This window comes from Carassius gibelio, chromosome B2 (genome assembly GCF_023724105.1).
Source record: "Carassius gibelio isolate Cgi1373 ecotype wild population from Czech Republic chromosome B2, carGib1.2-hapl.c, whole genome shotgun sequence".
In the NCBI taxonomy this organism is placed as follows: Eukaryota; Metazoa; Chordata; class Actinopteri; order Cypriniformes; family Cyprinidae; genus Carassius; species Carassius gibelio.
The window spans coordinates 7,185,518-7,202,768 of NC_068397.1; the positions used below are offsets into that span (position 1 = coordinate 7,185,518).

Below are 17,251 nucleotides of genomic sequence, written 5' to 3' on the forward strand. Positions count from 1 at the left end.
TCGATAAATTAAAACCGGTTTGTGGATGTTGTCCTCTTGTGGCAGACATTACACACAGCAGGGAATAGACTAACAGCTGTTTTTTCGTCAGTCAGGCACGTTTGATAAGGTCAAGTTACAGTACAAACAAGCCTACGTACTAATAAGGGTCCAGACAGCCCATTAGGTGAAACATCGATTTATAAATCAAGTTTTAGTTATGTTTCTAACAAACTGCTCATTGCATAGTGCTGGTAACAATGAAAACAAATGTTTAGAGAAATGAGATTGGATATGGGCACCATTGCCTATAAAAGGTCTCTCAAACAAGGTTTGTACTATTCTGACATTCCCGTTATTGTATTGTGTGTGTGTGTGTGTGTGTGTGTGTGTGTGTGTGTGTATATATATATATATATATATATATATATATATATATATATATATATATATATATATATATATATATATATATATATATGGACAACTTTATTTGAAACACTCTTTAAATCAGTATTTGTGTGAAAGAAAGACAGTTGCAGGGTCGCTAACAGAAACATGAAACATTAGCATACAGGTGCTGGTCATGTAATTAGAATATCATCAAAAAGTGATTTATTTCACTAATTCCATTCAAAAAGTGAAACAGGTATATTATATTCATTCATTACACACAGAATTATATATGTCAAATGTTTATTTCTTTTAATTTTGATGATTATAACTGAGAACTAAGGGAAATCCCAAATTCAGTATCTCAGACCAATACAAAGAAAAGATTTTTAGAAATCTTGGCCAACTGAAAGGTATGAGCATGTACAGCACTAAATACTTAGTTGGGGCTCCTTTTGCCTGAATTACTGCAGCAATGTGGCGTGGCATGGAGTCGATCAGTCTGTGTCACTGCTCAGCTGTCATGAGAGCCCAGGTTGCTCTGATAGTGGGCTTTAGCTCTTCTGCATTCTTGGGTCTGGCATATCGCATCTTCCTCTTCACAATACCCCATAGATTTTCTACGGGGTTAAAGTCAGGCGAGTTTGCTGGCCGAATAAGAACAGGGATACCATGGTCCTTAAACCAGGTACTAGAACCTTTGGCACTGTGTGCAGGTGCCACGTCCTGTTGGAAAATGAAATCTGCATCTCCATAAAGTTGGTCAGTAGCAGGAAGCATGACATGCTCTAAAACTTCCTGGTATACTGCTGTGTTGACCTTGGACCTCAGAAAACACAGTGGACCAACACCAGCAGATGAAATGGCATCAAAAACCATCACTGACTGTGGAAACGTTACACTGGACCTCCAGCAACATGGATTGTGTGCATCTCCTCTCTTCCTCCAGACTCTGGGACAATGATATCCAAAGGACATGCAAAATTTACTTTCATCAGGGAACATACCTTTGGACCACTCAGCAGCAGTCCAGTCCTTTTTGAAGAAAGACGCTTCTGACGCTGTCTATTGTTCAAGAGTGGATTGTCACAAGGAATGTGACAGCTGAAACCCATGTCTTGCATATGTCTGTGCGTAGTGGTTCTTGAAGCACTGACTCCAGCTGCAGTCCAGTCCACTCTTTGTGAATCTCCCCCACATTTTTGAATGGGTTTTGTTTCACAATCCTCTCCAGGGTGCAGTTATCTCTATAGAGCATCACAGTCCCACCCACAGCCCGAGAGCGCTTAGGTGCCGGAAGTAAATTTCCCATTCATTTCTCCCATTGACTTTTGGAAAAATCTGTTTCTAAAGAGTTTTAGAGCATGTGTGAGGATAACCAGCTACGGCTGAACTCATAAGCATACAACATATCATTTCGAGTGAAAAAACGAAGAGAAAATAAAAAAAAAGTCAAAGGTACAAGACTGTGTACATATTTTCATTCGGAGCGAAGGAACTACTCATCCCATAAACCACCGCGCCTCACTGAATTCGACTGAAGCCACAAACGCGAAAGAGCCTTTTGAGCGACGGCCATGCAAACTTTTTGCTCCAGTGAATTTTATTTTATATAGTGAATGTGGAGTTAATAGCAGTTCTTTCAGTACTAATCGTGTAAATAAATAGTGTTTTATATAGGTATCGTGTATTTTATATTGTGTGCATGTGTGAAAGCGGTTAACGATAACATCAGCAACATGGTGCAGTGCTTTGTACCTGACTGCAATCACCGCTCAGTTGTCAACACATGTCGTTACCATGAATTATTACATAAATGTTCAGTAAATGGACAAAGAGCTATGTTTAGGCTAAATATTGTTTTGGCAGTGGCATCATAAAATGCTTGATATGACTCATACCATATGAAGGCTACAGTGGCCTATCTAAAGTGGATGATAATGCTAACTAACGTTATCAACCTCCCTGCAAAACTCACCAAAACTTTGTAGGTTTTGTCCCTCATGCTGGCCCTTACAAAACCCACAAGCTGACCCTCGGACACGCTACACTCAACTACATGACCTGATCTGAAGTGGTTTTCCTCCTTGAAAAAAGCCCAAATGCAACACATGTTTTTATTTTATTTTATTTTTTTATTAATGATCTTCAGTCTTCACAGACCTTCGCAAGGTTTAACCAGACAGTTATACGAGTTCCACCAATCAGATGCATCACTGTGGGATTATTCAGGATTGTGGGTAATGAAGTACTTATCCAAGACATCGCGAATAAAAGGCATTTATCTCAAAACAAGGTTAGTGCCCCATGAACTTTTTGCGTTTATATGAGCATATACTATCGCTTAGTACAGCCGTAGCTGGTTTTAAGTCTACCATGTATGGTTATGTTTTTATGGCTTATACCCCAACTCTCAATGGAGAAATTGTATTGAATTCTTACTTCCGGCTTTGGGTGGGACTGTGATGCTCTATTGCTTGTACACTTTTTTTTTCTACCACATCTTTTCATTCCCTTTGCCTCTCTATTAATGTGCTTGGACACAGAGCTCTGTGAACAGCCAGCCTCTTTTGCAATGACCTTTTGTTTCTTGCCCTCCTTGTACAAGTTGTCAATGGTCATCTTTTGGACAACTGTCAAGTCAGCAGTCTTCCCCATGATTGTGTAGCCTACAGAACTAGACTGAGAGACCATTTAAAGGCTTTGCAGGTGTTTTGAGTTATTAGAGTGTGGCACCAGGTGTCTTCAATATTGAACCTTTTCACAATATTCAAATTTTCTGAGATACTGAATTTGGACTTTTTCTTGGTTGTCAGTTATAAACATCAATTATATGATCAGCACCTATATTACTCGCCCACTGGTTGGTGTTTTTTTCCGCGTTGGACTGAATGAAAATGCTAATTAATTCTGTGCCACTAGGTGCCAATTTAGGTTCGGGAAAAATAGCAGTTTCCCCGGTAATGCTGTTCACAAAGTAGCACTAACACGGCATTAAGGTCTTTGCATAACGAGTCAGAAATTTTCGCATGCGTTTTTTTTTTTTTTTAATGTATTTTCGTATTCACCATCCTTTCCTATCCAAATGCATGCTATTTATGTGAAAATGCAGACAATCTGAACTTGTGGTCGTATTTATTTTTCAACTGCAAAAATTTCGGACTACAGTGTGCAAAGACCTTTGACGCGTACGATCACACGGGTGTGATTAGAACTTTTAAATGTGCCACATCATCAGCTGCTGAATTTTAAATCTGCTTTCCCGCTTTGATTGGCACTGATCCAGAGACGGACACCTTCAGTGTTTTTAAAGGGGGGGTGAAATGCTCGTTTTCACTCAATATCCTGTTAATCTTGAGTACCTATAGAGTAGTACTGCATCCTTCATAACTCCAAAAAGTCTTTAGTTTTATTATATTCATAAGAGAAAGATAGTCTTTACCGATTTTTCCCGGAAAAACACGAGTAGCTGGAGGCTAAAAATGGGGTTCACTTGTCTCAATTGAGTTCCAATGGGGTCGCTGTGTCCATTTCTTTTACGGTCTATGTGAGAAATCGACACCTAGGACCAAGACAGTAGCTGTTTTAAATGCCTGATCAAAAGTTGTCGCGGCTTGTTGTATGGCTAATCGAAGGTAAAAGGGTAAAATAATTTCACGTATTTTAAAAGACATTAATGGTCATTATAACGAAGTTCAAACAACATAAATCAAATTCCGATTTTGCAGTAATTGGGCTAAAAATAATTTCCTTTTAAAGTTTGTTGAGCCAATGGGATGATCAACTTAAAATTACACAAAATTAGTTAAACTAGCCATAACACAAAAAATTTGTTATTAATTAACACATCCTTTTTGAGAGTGCAGGACCCATTTTTCATACTCCTCCTCTGCCTTCACTTTGCAAACAACACAACAGAAATTTTAAATCATAAAAATAGTCAGAAAACAGAAAAATTCAGAAAAGTATTTAGTACTCTCACCTCTTCCTTTCGTCGCATCTTTTTGCCATACATAGATCTCTGTGTGGATGAGTCCCTGATAAAGTTAAAAGGCAGGCTGGCCTTTTTTCAGTTCATTCCATCTAAAAGAGACCGATTTGGGGTTAAATTTTTAGTTTTGTGTAATGTGCTCACTGGCTATGTGCAGGACATGATCATCTACTCCGGATCTACCCGGGACATCCAGCACTACCAAGATAAAATTCATTAAACTGTAAACTAATGTAAACTAAACTGTAATAAACAAATACACAATAATAACCTAAATATACTGTCACATAGCCTACTATTATATCCTCTTTCTTACTCCACATTGATGTGCTCTACTATCAATAGGGAAAGAACTCACCTTCATGAAATTCAGGATGAACCTAACCTAATTGGGCTGCTGGAGGAGTATAGCACATCCCAATGTCCATCCAAAGGGGGCCATCCTGCTCTGGAGACTCCTCTGCGCCTTACAGCCAGACATTTTCCATTTGAAGTACCTCAGACCGGTTCCTACGGCAGCCGGACCAGGCGACACTGCAAGATCTGCCTCTCCAGTACAAGCAGGAGCAAGCAGAGGCACCTCACTAATCGGGCAAGTCACCGCAGATTAGCATCACCAAAAGGAGAGGTTTGAAAAAAAAAGTATTCTTTAAACGAACTGTATGGGTGTCATTGAGCAAGTAAGGTGAAAATAACGTTAAGTGTTTTTTGACCTTGCATGTCAACCTGTTGTTGGGAACTCCCAAAACCAAAATATGAACCTATTATTACACATAATATGAGCACTTTAATGGAAACTTTAATAGTCCCCTGTGGGTCTCTGTTAAACTGTTGTCTTCTATTGGTGGTATGTAAAAAATAAACCACTAAACGGTTATAATGTCCTCATGCTAAAAAAATTGGCTCACTTATGTCCTCTCTCTCTCTCTCTCTCTCTGTGTGTGTGTGTGTGGATTATTGTGATTTTTTTATCAGCTGTTTGGACTGTTTGACATTCTGATGGCACCCATTCAATTTGGCTCACTTATGTCCTCTCTCTCTCTCTGTTTGTGTGTGTGTGTGGATTATTGTGATTTTTTTTATCAGCAGTTTGGACTGTTTGACACATTCTGATGGCACCCATTCATTACAGAGGATCCATTGGTGAGTAAAGTGATGTAATGGTAAATTTATCCAAATCTGTTCCAATGAAGAATTAATTTTCATTATTGGCAGAACTATTCCTTTAATATTTACAAAATGTTTAGATCACAAGTTTGAAGTCTTTCTCTCATTTTTGGGAGGGCTCTCTTTTTTCTCACTAGCTCACTGCATCTCTACCCAACTAAATTTCATACCTGTAGTTTGGTTCTTTGCAACAAACTTTTTTTTTTTCATTCAGTACAGATATTGATAGGGTAGACTGAGTACTGTTAGGTTTTATACAGAGTAAAACAATATTCATATACATTCAGGAAGGGTGTTAATGGAATTTATTAGCATATGGAGCTTAGCATAAAAGGAAATATAAATTAATAAAGGAAAAAAATGCCAGATTTTATAAAGCTGAATATGCCTTACAATTTAACACCAGTTTTATATAGTGATTAAGTTTATAGCAGTGAGCAAATAAAGATTTATGATGTCAGGAAGGTTGGAAACATGGCAAAAAACCATATTGTAATCTGTGAAATACATATTTACCCAATACAGTGCTGCAAATATGAATGCACAATACAGATACTGTGCTTGTGTACTTGAAATGTGATACTGATACCATAGTCATAAGTTGTTACCATAATAGATAACCCAAGACTCTATGTAATTTAACATAATTCAAATGAATAAAAACAATAAATAAACAAGGTTCATGACATAATTCCTGAAGCATTGTTCAACATTATAACAATGAAGAAAGCAATATCTCAAATTTTGAGGTCAGGGTGTAATTCAGTAAGGCACAAGGAACCGCTCTTAGAAAGCTAGCACCCATTCCATTATAAAAACCTCTGACTCCATATTTCTCATAGATTCCAAAGAGTCCTTGAAGAGCATCTGTAGGCTTCTGTGAGCTTGAACAGAAAGCTGAAATTGAGTGGGGAAAAAAAACCAATAAAGTGGTCAGAAAATAATAATAATTAGTAAATGCTAAAGAAATTCAGAAGACAAATGCTGTAGAACACATCTGCACAGTCTGGGACTGACAATTATATTTATACTATTTAGTATCCTTGAGCTTACTTCACCAGTTTGAATACTCTCTGTATGAAAGAACACCTGAAGGTCAAGCTTTTTGCTGTTTTGCCCTCAAATCTTTGAATAATGCTTGCCACCACAGAGAGAGTGTCTAAAATGTTTAAAAAGTAGCCACTTTTAACACTGGGAAGTCTAAACATCATTGAAAATGCTAACAAGTTAACAAACAGTGTTATTAAAGTGTTACAGTGTGTGAACAGAAACTGTATTTAGTGCTCTAAAACAAGACTGAGAGCTATATTCTAAGATGAGGAAGATAAAAAATGTACATGATTCTACAGCACAGAAGACATTTATTTAAGTAATTATTATCAGTTCAGGTTAACGTTCACCTTGAGCTTGCTGGTGAGTTCGGATGACAGCAAGAGGGTAACTGGTGGCCTGTCCTGATGCAAATGCTGCAAAACTGAAGAGGAAGAGCTTGGAGTCACTGAAGTGCTCTGAATCGTGTTTAACCCAGCTCATTATTGACTGCCAGAGGAGAAAAGTTTCATGTTAATGACTGATTCATGATTGGAATAAAATCTAATAGTTTAAGTTGACTGAAATTAGTCACTATAATTGAACATTTTCTTACTTTATTACTTATATAGAAGTGGCAATAATCATTTATATTATTACAGTGAAATAATATTTAGTAAAAGTGCAGTAAAAATGTAGTAAAATGACAGTACAGTTACCTGATGCACTGCACATTCCACTCCAGCATAAGGGATCATGCAGAGTATGCTGGGTTTGAACCCTCTGTAGAAAGCTGCCACAGACTCGTTCTGGTAAATCAGCCTCGCACATCCCAAAACTCCATTGTAGGTACCACCAGTCTGGAGATTGAGTCTAACTTTCAACACCTGCCATGAGAAGAATTCAAAAATGAGTCAGCAAATTAGTGTTGATCTAATTAGTCACAATTGTGGATGTTAGTCAGTTTGAATGCATTCCATGTCCTGTTGATGAAAATGACTATAATATCGAACGTAATTGTATGTAGGAATTAGGTGACCACCTTTATGACTATATTCATAATTGTGACTTTACATCTCACACTGTCACTATATCTCACAACTGACTCTTTATCTTTCATAATTGTGAATTAATGTTTCAGAACAATGACTTTATTTGGCATACTTGTGACCTTAAAAACTTGTTGTGACTTTATTTCTTGGAAGTTTAAATATAGCAATCAGGGCACATGACATTTCTTATTTTAAATGTTTTGTTCCCCATTTTTAGTTAACATTTATTTTATTACAAGTAACAAAATCATTATTTATGCTTTTTGTGTTCTTTTTTTGGTAACAATTACAGACAATTAAATGTAGCAGTTTCCTTTGCTGTGCATTTAGCTGTTATATGAGGCAACAGGCTTGTGTAACAAAGCTACATTACACATCATTCTCTGTAGGAATTAAGCATGAAAATAATGCAACACAAAGATAAAGAATCAGTTATACAACTAATTTGCATTCATATTCGATCTTTATGTTGTTGTATCCTGCCTTGTTGAAAATTAAATTAGAAAGTAATATGATATGAATATTTCTCAATGTGTCAATTGTGTTCTGAAAAAGAAAGAAAAAAATATGACTTCAACTGATTATTGCTGAATTAAGATTTCAAGGATTATTGCCTTAGTGTTACTGGTTATTGCATGAGAAATTCTTTGTAAAAGTTCAACTTCTAGATATAAATGATGACGGATATGACAACTACACACTTTCTTTCACAAACATTTCACAAACAACACCTCTAACAGTAAGGAACTCCAACCTGTTGTGTCACTGTGATACCTCTAAGGGGTAGAACGCAGCATGTGCCACGGCCCCTGACACACAGCCCAGACCAAACCTTTCATGGACCGACAGACTGTCCCTCTCGCCAAGTGTGTACATCCTCATCTGTAAGGACAGTCAGATAAAGAATGTTCATGTTTGAACATTTGTGTTCATGTGAGCGAATGTGTGTGTGTGTGTGTGTGGGCACACCTGGGCATAGATGAAGCACTGAAGCGTTGATTGTGGTGTTCCTTTAAGAACATTCACGGCATTTCCTTGCCACAAGGATCTAAAACCTCCAGTCTGCAGCTCTCGGAATCCCAGAGACACAGCTTTAGATCCAAAAACCTGTTTGGCAAATTGGACTGTTTAGGCTATTATTGTCAGATCAGACGCTCGCAGTTTTACAAATTAAATATATTGTGATTACACCGAATTGAATTGAAATACAAATTCTTTCTAAACTAAAGAATTGCTCTGCCTTTCTTGAGACTTTTGATTTGAAAGATCTAACAAAATTCAAAATTAGCTTTTCTTTATGACATTGTATGATTGTAAGATGACATATATACTGTATGACATTGCAATTCTTAATGAAATCATTTGGCTGGGGAAGTCTGACAGTATCTATTAGTTAACTTTTTTACCCTGCTCGTCTGGGTTGTCTGGCCTATATGTAAACATACATTTAAAATGTATATTTACATCTATTCATTTAGCAGACACTTTTATCAAAAATGAGGATTACAATAAGTGATTCCATTATAAAGAGACAAATAAATACATGAAATACATTATAATAAACATTACATTACAGTGTCATCATCATTTCTTGTACAGTAGGTGTATCTTTAGTTGCACTAAGACTTTTTATCTATTAATCATACTTTATTTCCTTTGATTTTACAACCAAAATGACTATTCACTTCTGAAATATTTAACCCTGGGCCATCCTGAACCCCAGGTATCACTTGTGTTATCTCTTACAATTAGGGTTTACTCTAACTAACTCTAGGGTTTACAATTAATCCTGAGTGTTCATATGCTGACATTCACAGCTAACATTTATCCCTATCCAGTTAAAGTCTTATTTGCACTGTCATTGAATGGAACCCCAGGAATTACAAGTCACCTTTATTTATATAGAGCTTTTAACAATATAGATTGAAACTGAACAGCATTAAATAAGAAAATAGGGTGTCAATAAAGCAAAAAGGCAGTTTATCATTGAATTCAATGATGTCATCATCCAGCTCAGTTCAGTTTAAATAGTATCTTTTTTTTTTGTCATGACTAACAAAAAGTACCTGAAGTCGTGTCTTTAACAGGTCTATTGGTGCGGTCACAGTTCTAGACACAGCATCTGCCAAACCTGCGGCCAATATAAAGTTCCCCCAGATAGACAGGTCAGTCTCCTGCTGGGTTAACTCAACAGGCATAGAGCGGCTCTCTCCTACATCAAACACCTAAAAAGACAACATCCTTTTAGAAACCTGCTTATGGACATTGCAGATTAAATGTATACATGCAAAATAGTAATAGTTAAGCTAAAAATGACAATTTCATACTCGTGTCCCACTTATGTACAACTTTTCTGCAGAACACAATGATTTTTAGATTGAAATCTCCACACAAAGTCTACATACAACGTTTGAAGCTCCAAAAAGCACATGTATAAACATAATTCATACGGCAACATTGGTTTAATTAGTGTATGCCGAGGCAATTTAATCACTTTTGGGAGTGAACACACCTTAATGTCACTCCTGAAGCTGAAATATTTTGTTTGTGTTCTGCAGAACAAATAAAGTCTTACACATCAGAGATGGCACTGGGGGTGAGTAAATACTGAGATAACTTTCCTTTTATGTGAATTATGACGTTAAATGAATTTCTTAAGTATTTAAAAGCTGTTTTTTCACCAGGTTATGTTTCCAGGAAGATACCAACTCTCCAATGTTTTCTGCTGGGTTAATGATGACGTGCTTGAGGAATTCCTCCCAGTTTACCGTCATAGAGTTGTCTTCATCCATCCTAATGACAATCAGAATTTCACATTAATAATCTATCTTATTAATAACATAATACAAATATGCATGCATGTCGTGCATTTAACTTAACCCAATTAATCTAATTTTCCCCCCAAACATTTAAATATCCAAATGATGTGTCATCAGTAGCCCAATTAAATAGTATATTTATTTATTTATTTATTGGAAAAGCTAAATTGTGATGGGATAATGTGTGTACTAAATTATAAATTTCCTGCACTCATATTTTTTTTACATATCTTAGCCCAGCTATTTTAAAATGTTTGGTCACATTATAATTTTACTATTATGCATAAAATAGCCGTTAAGCAACAATGATAGGAATACTGAGATAAAATACAAAATAATACAACCATTAACGTATTTCAAAATTGTTACTTTTTTGTAACATACATCACCAAATGTTTATATTGGTGCTACCAGTATTACATCATTACCACTCAACAAAACTGACTATATGTGAATTCATATATTCATACTATACACCTCAAAGATAATATGTACCAAAAATCTTTCTCATATTTTTATGTCAACATACTTTACTAGCCTTTTGTTTCGGAGCTTTGATGAACCCATCATCTTCTCATGGTGCAAACAGGAAATAAACTGCTTTGGTCATTTGATAGTTTGCACTAAGCATGTGGAACTGCACATATTTAATTGAGTCCCTTTATTTATTTATTTTTCATATTTGCAAGAATGTGCACTAAAACATCATTCAAAAAGAGCTTTATAAATGAAAACCTTTTTCAAGGTCATGTGGGATTAAATGGGTTTCAAACTGTCATATAACAAAGTCTATTTGAGATTTACATAAACCTGTAGGCTATATGTCAAAGTATCTGCCTCATCTAACACACATGGGGTGATCTTGATGTTTGTGACTTGGTAAAATATTGCAAATGTGAAGGCAACACCATCATCAGGCGTCTTACATTTGAATGATCCGCTTTGCGTTGGGTTTTGATATGACCAAACCTAATTCCTTAAACAGAGACATTATATCGTCCAGGTCAATGGATCCTATGTAAAAGGAGAGATTATACAAATAAAGTGTTTCCACTTTCTTGTTACATTGTTTTGTGCGCAAACAGCACATTTTACACTTCTAAACAAAGACCAGATATAAAACATAAAGCTGTTTCAAACAACAACAACATATATACATATATATATATATATATATATATTTGTCACAGACAGCTTACCACATTTATTTCTGTCAAGGGCATGGAAATCTATTTTCCATTTCTTCTCTTTGTCCATCATGTAAATAAGAAATTCCTGATAGCTTAGACGTCCATCCTCATTTTGGTCATAACTGGACATGATAGCCTAAACGAAAGAACTGTATTTACTGACAATAATGCAAACGAGATAGCCTACATATGCATACTTTTGGCTACATCTCTACAAATGTGTCAGTATGTAATTCCACACAAAGAAGTCTTACCTGAACCTTTTCACAAACTGGTTCCACACCTATTCTTCGCATTTCACTCTGCAGCTCCTCTGTAGATATAAACCCGTCTTTATTCTTGTCGAGTCTATCAAATAAGCCGCGGAATTGATCCATGGTTAGTATTGTTAGCCAATGTAAAAGAAAAACGGTCGTATTTAAATGATACGGAAATAGTTTCAAGTAGCCTAAGTCTATTAGTTTAATTTGTGGAGAATGACTGTATTTTCACCTTATTTACTCTGATAATGCTGAGTCACATCTCTCGCCAGAGAATGGAGTAATGCGGTGGTCTTCAATCAGCATCTCACAGGGAAAATGCGTGCTATACCGGCGCTTACCAGCAGATGGAACTGTGGCGCTGTTATATGGCTGAGCAGTGCAGTCAAAAGTGTAATGTCAAGTCAGTAGGCCTATTGTTTAGACCAAACATGGTTATTACTGGTTATTTCTTTTATGTTGTTTTAGACTCGTGATCTAATATTTTTTCAAAGATTGCTTCAAGTATGCAAAGCAGGTCTGAGTGAGGAGAAGGTTGAGATGGGGAGGAAACTGGATCTTTTTCTGGCAGGCTGCCACCTGCCAGTGAAAGATCGAACTACTATTCTTAGAGAGGTGCCTTTTATTATCTCATATTTTCCATCTATTTTCAGTAAATGACGTCTAATAGCCTGCATCCATAGCAACTTTGATTACTAGCTGCAACACAATTGTAGTATTACAGTTTTAGCATAGGTTAAGATATGCTAGCTTATTGGGTCTTGACTTTGAGGCCTATTGTTTTATTATTATTATTTCATTGTATTACTATTGTCTTAGTCTAAAGGCTTCTAAATCTAAATCAGGTTTTCTTTAATCGACATACAATAAAAAAACAACTGAGTCAGGTTACAGACATAGATATATAGATAGATAGATAGATAGATAGATAGATAGATAGATAGATAGATAGATAGATAGATAGATAGATAGATAGATAGATAGATAGATAGATAGATAGATAGATAGATAGATTATATTTGATTTATGCTGTTTATTTAGTAATGTTTTTAACGTATGTTTCCCTGGTAGAGTTTTGTGTTTGTTTAATACTCTGTGCTCTGTCTATTATTAGCCGGTGTTCATGGAAAGTCCAACTTTGATGAACTTCATCAAGAGATTAAGTCATCAGATGTTTTTTTATTTTATTTTACCACGTGTATTATTATAATGTTGTGAATATATTTTAAGGCACAAATCAGATTTTAGTTGTTCAAGGTTGGTGTAATAACATTATCACCTACTGAAGTGTAGCCTACATTATGAACTATAAAATATCCAGCCCCTAAAATGCCTTCCCGTGAGCTTCATCAATAGATAGATAGATAGATAGATAGATAGATAGATAGATAGATAGATAGATAGATAGATAGATAGATAGATAGATAGATAGATACTCGTGCTCGAGTGAATTTAGATGGATCTGAAATGGGAAATGACGTGCCTCAGCTTCTAGAAAGCACACTCTTGATTCCAGAGCTGCAGTGGTACAGGGGAGGGAGCAATGGCTATTTAAAGAGGGTAAAATAACACAATCTTTAGCGCTGAGTAACCGCCTCCAAACAGACACGACAGGATCAACTGTATAACGGTTTAAAGAAGCAGGCTTTGACACGGTAACCACGACGGTGCATTGTCTTTTTCAAGAGACAGACGGATCCCCGGGAAGCGGATAGGAGAAAATGGGCAAAGATTATTACAAAATATTGGGAATCGCGAAAGGAGCGTCAGACGACGACATCAAAAAAGCGTACAGAAAACAGGCTCTGAAATGGCATCCTGACAAAAACAAGACGGCCAACGCGGAGGAGAAATTCAAGGAGGTCGCGGAGGCTTATGAAGTTCTTAGTGATCCAAAGAAACGAGAAATATATGACCAGTACGGCGAAGAGGGTAGGCTTGCTTCATCTCTGTAATATCCGTAAAAACAACGAAAATGTGAATGCTTAATCCTTCTGTCTGCTAATCTCTTAAATGTAGCCTATCGGATGTACAAGTAATGAAAACGAATTCTCAGGACATTTACCGAATAGCCTATCAATACAAAGTTGACCATAGGGATATGGTTTATTGTCCTTTCCAGTACCCTACCAACACAACAGCTATTTAAAATCGGCAAAAGCCTCTATATGTTCTGTATTTAAGCGTCGAAATTGCATGTCACCGCTGTTATTAATTAGGCTCTGGTCTGACGTGCGCATGATTTATGTGTGTTTGTTTATTAAGCATTCTGCAGTGGGGTGCATAGTAATCAAAGCCTTTAACCTCATGGGCCCTGTGGCCTATATCTTCATCAGTTTGTTTTCCAGAAATAAAACGTGTGTTTTGTAAAATCTGTGCATTTTAGGCCTTAAAGGAGGTGGAGGGGCGACCGACGGGCCAGGAGGCAACTTCACCTACACCTTCCATGGAGATCCTCACGCGACGTTTGCCACGTTTTTCGGGGGAGCCAATCCTTTCGAGATGTTTTTTGGCAGGAAAGTCAATGGACGAGATGACGATGACATGGAGGTGGACGGAAATGACCCATTTGGTCCTTTCACGAGTTTTAACATAAATGGATTTCCACGCGAGCGGCACGTTGGTCAGGGCGGCCCGCCGCGCAGAAAACAGGACCCCGCGATCCACCACGAGCTCCGGGTGTCTCTAGAGGAGGTGTTCCACGGATGCACCAAGCGCATGAAAATCTCACGCAAGCGCTTGAACCCAGACGGCCGGACCTTGAGGACCGAGGACAAAATCCTCACTATTGAGATCAAGCGTGGGTGGAAAGAGGGAACCAAAATCACGTTTCCACGCGAGGGTGACGAAACGCCTAGTACTATTCCTGCCGATATTGTGTTTGTCATTAAAGACAAGCCCCACGCCCACTTTCGCCGAGAGGGGTCTGATATCGTGTACCCGGTCCGGGTCAGTTTGCGCCAGGTGAGAGAAGCCCCTTACAAATTAATTTGTCATCTATCTATCTATCTATCTATCTATCTGTCTGTCTGTCTGTCTGTCTGTCTGTCTGTCTGTCTGTCTGTCTGTCTGTCTGTCTGTCTGTCTATGACTGTCTGTCTGTATGTTTATTCATATGACTGTAAATGTGTATCCCTCTCCATCCATTTATCTGACTCCAAAAGACAATATAGCCTGTAGATAATAAAAAATAAAAGAAAAAAAATACATAATATAGATTTTCACCTTGTGAATTATATGGCAATTCATTATTTTTACTTCCAATAAATGTAATTTAAACAGTATTTTACAGTAAATTTAGGCCTACGTGCATTAAATGTATACCTGTTATTAACCCCATTAAATGCAAGCAAATTTTCCACAGTTAAGGTAGGTTAGATTACAGTAAGAAGTACAGTTTAGCTTGTTAAATTGCCAGTTAACATGATTTTACTGTACAATTTTGTGTCAATTAAAACATATAAACACTTTTACAGTCTATAGACCTATCTTATTTGTGCAGGATTGTATAAGGCAAGCTTTTATACATTTGCCTAGCTAGAAAGAAAGGAATGTCAAATTCTTTGTGTGAAATCTTGTCTCTTACATAATGCAGTTTGGACAGGAATCAGCTGTTGTGAGATGCCAGGAAAGGAGCTCGCTCTCTTAAACTGTTACAGGGCCATCAAGATGGACATATATGACAGAATCATTGATGACAGTGCCTGTGTCTGTATATGTAAAGACACAGAGTGGCCGTCAAACCAGTAAAATATGTTTTCAGGCTGTTGGATGGGACATATTTGGGATGTATTTTTGCTCATAATATCTGCAGTATAGTATATGAAAGATTAAACTAAACGAATGCATATCTAAAAGCAGGTTCAATTCAGTTACAGAGTTACTGTCTCAGAGTTGAAAGTGTCTCACAGCAGGCATCCGTTAAAACATAGTCAGTCATTTTTTATAAATGGAGAACAATGTCAAATTTAGATATTCCTATAGTAGTTATGCAGTTATGAACAGTTATTAATACTAATGATATTGGTTTTATGTGTTCTTTCTCTTATAGCATATTTAAAGTTAAGAGAATACTATTTAGAATATTATTGTAAAGTGTTTTCTAATCTTTGCCCCTAGTCATTGTGTGGCTGCTCTGTCACCGTGTCGACGATAGATGGTAAAACGTGCAATATGAAGATAACTGATGTTGTCAAACCTGGCATGAGGAAGATCATTGCTGGACAAGGACTGCCCTTCCCAAAGAACCCGGAACAAAGAGGGGACCTTATTGTGGAGTTTGATGTGAACTTCCCTGACAGTCTGCCATCTAATGCCAAGGATGTCCTGAAACGACACTTACCGGTCTCATAAAGTGAGCTTGGACAGACTTTTGTGACATTTCTACATGAACAATTCAGTCTACTTCATATATGACAAATCAGATTTTGGGAATGTGCAATTTCTATTTTTTATCTAAATGTGTGTTAAATATATGTGTGTGTTTGTTATATATCTGATACATATATATCAATTATGTTGCATGCTTGTGAATGTCAGTGACAGTGCCAACTCAAAGTGCAATCGGTGTCCAGTTAGTTACAAAGTTAGTTATTTGTATGCTTCTTTTGAATTGTGCAGTACTGAAAAAAAGTGTTTTACAGACTAAATTATACAGATCTATTTGTTTGCCTTATACAAGTAGATCCCATACTGACAGATGATGTACTGTTATTCTTTCTAAATGCACAATATGATATAATTTTAGTAAATGATGCAGTGAACTGTGATGGTGCCATGGATACTTGCCTTCATTTGTGATAGCATTTAGCAAGACTCTACTAATGCCTTTTAAGATCTGATTCATCAGATTCTTTTAAATGTGAGCAACGGACTCACATAATGTAGCTGTCTTTGACAGAGACCAAAAATTTGGTTTCTTGTGCTGTTGGTTCTTAGCATACCATGTTTATTCATGGAAAGTTTGGAAAGCATTTGCATTATTAGAATTACTTTATCTTACATTGACTACTCCTAGTGCATTGTGTTGATAGTCTCTCCTTAAATCTTTATGATACAATTGAATAAAATTGTAGGAGGTGCAGAACCCTCAACTACTGTACACGTGATTCATTGAAATATCCGCCAGAGGACGCCACATGGTTAAAACCAGACTACATGAAGGGAATAAGGTTCAAACAGTCAGCAACCTTTGCTACTCAGAATTAGTCATCGTATCAGTGATGCATATGATTTCTGAAAGCAGAAACGAGATTTTAAATCTCAGTGAAAACAATTATAGCAAATAAGACTAAATGATTAAAAGTGAATGGCACGAAGATGTAAAAAATAATTTACACACTACTGTGCGAAATAGAGTAGGCCTATTAGA

General features: G+C 36.7%; 2 protein-coding genes across 3 annotated transcripts; one reads left to right on the forward strand and one right to left on the reverse strand.

Annotated features, from left to right (window-relative positions):
* Positions 1-5,818: 5,818 nt before the first annotated feature.
* slc25a24l (solute carrier family 25 member 24, like) lies at positions 5,819-13,233 on the reverse strand. Of its 2 annotated transcripts, XM_052548078.1 has the most exons (11): positions 12,113-13,233; positions 11,875-11,968; positions 11,630-11,756; positions 11,357-11,444; positions 10,293-10,404; positions 9,678-9,836; positions 8,581-8,718; positions 8,386-8,493; positions 7,279-7,446; positions 6,931-7,069; positions 5,819-6,427 (listed from the first exon to the last, which is right to left on the reverse strand). In XM_052548078.1, exons 2-11 carry the CDS (start codon positions 11,914-11,916, stop codon positions 6,243-6,245), a joined length of 1,266 nt encoding a protein of 421 aa, XP_052404038.1. In that variant the 5' UTR covers positions 11,917-11,968; positions 12,113-13,233; the 3' UTR covers positions 5,819-6,242. The 2 variants fall into 2 exon arrangements, with proteins under 2 accessions (XP_052404038.1, XP_052404036.1); XM_052548076.1 differs by having other exon boundaries at positions 11,875-13,233.
* A 182-nt stretch (positions 13,234-13,415) lies between these two features.
* LOC127950786 (dnaJ homolog subfamily B member 4-like) lies at positions 13,416-16,973 on the forward strand. Its single transcript, XM_052548079.1, has 3 exons — positions 13,416-13,812; positions 14,267-14,844; positions 16,000-16,973. Exons 1-3 carry the CDS (start codon positions 13,602-13,604, stop codon positions 16,231-16,233), a joined length of 1,023 nt encoding a protein of 340 aa, XP_052404039.1. The 5' UTR covers positions 13,416-13,601; the 3' UTR covers positions 16,234-16,973.
* The last annotated feature ends 278 nt before the right edge of the window (positions 16,974-17,251 follow it).

Bases quoted from the DNA above. Each gene is read 5' to 3' on its own strand.
- slc25a24l (XM_052548076.1), bottom strand. From the start codon at position 11,997: ATGGATCAATTCCGCGGCTTATTTGATAGACTCGACAAGAATAAAGAC. The intron at 11,757-11,874 runs GTAAGACTTCTT...TCTTTCGTTTAG, and splicing joins CAGTTTGTGAAAAGGTTCAG to GCTATCATGTCCAGTTATGA. The intron at 10,405-11,356 runs GTAAGACGCCTG...GATTGTCATTAG, and splicing joins GCAAAGCGGATCATTCAAAT to GATGGATGAAGACAACTCTA.
- LOC127950786 (XM_052548079.1), top strand. From the start codon at position 13,602: ATGGGCAAAGATTATTACAAAATATTGGGAATCGCGAAAGGAGCGTCA. The intron at 13,813-14,266 runs GTAGGCTTGCTT...TGTGCATTTTAG, and splicing joins TGACCAGTACGGCGAAGAGG to GCCTTAAAGGAGGTGGAGGG. The intron at 14,845-15,999 runs GTGAGAGAAGCC...CTTTGCCCCTAG, and splicing joins TCCGGGTCAGTTTGCGCCAG to TCATTGTGTGGCTGCTCTGT.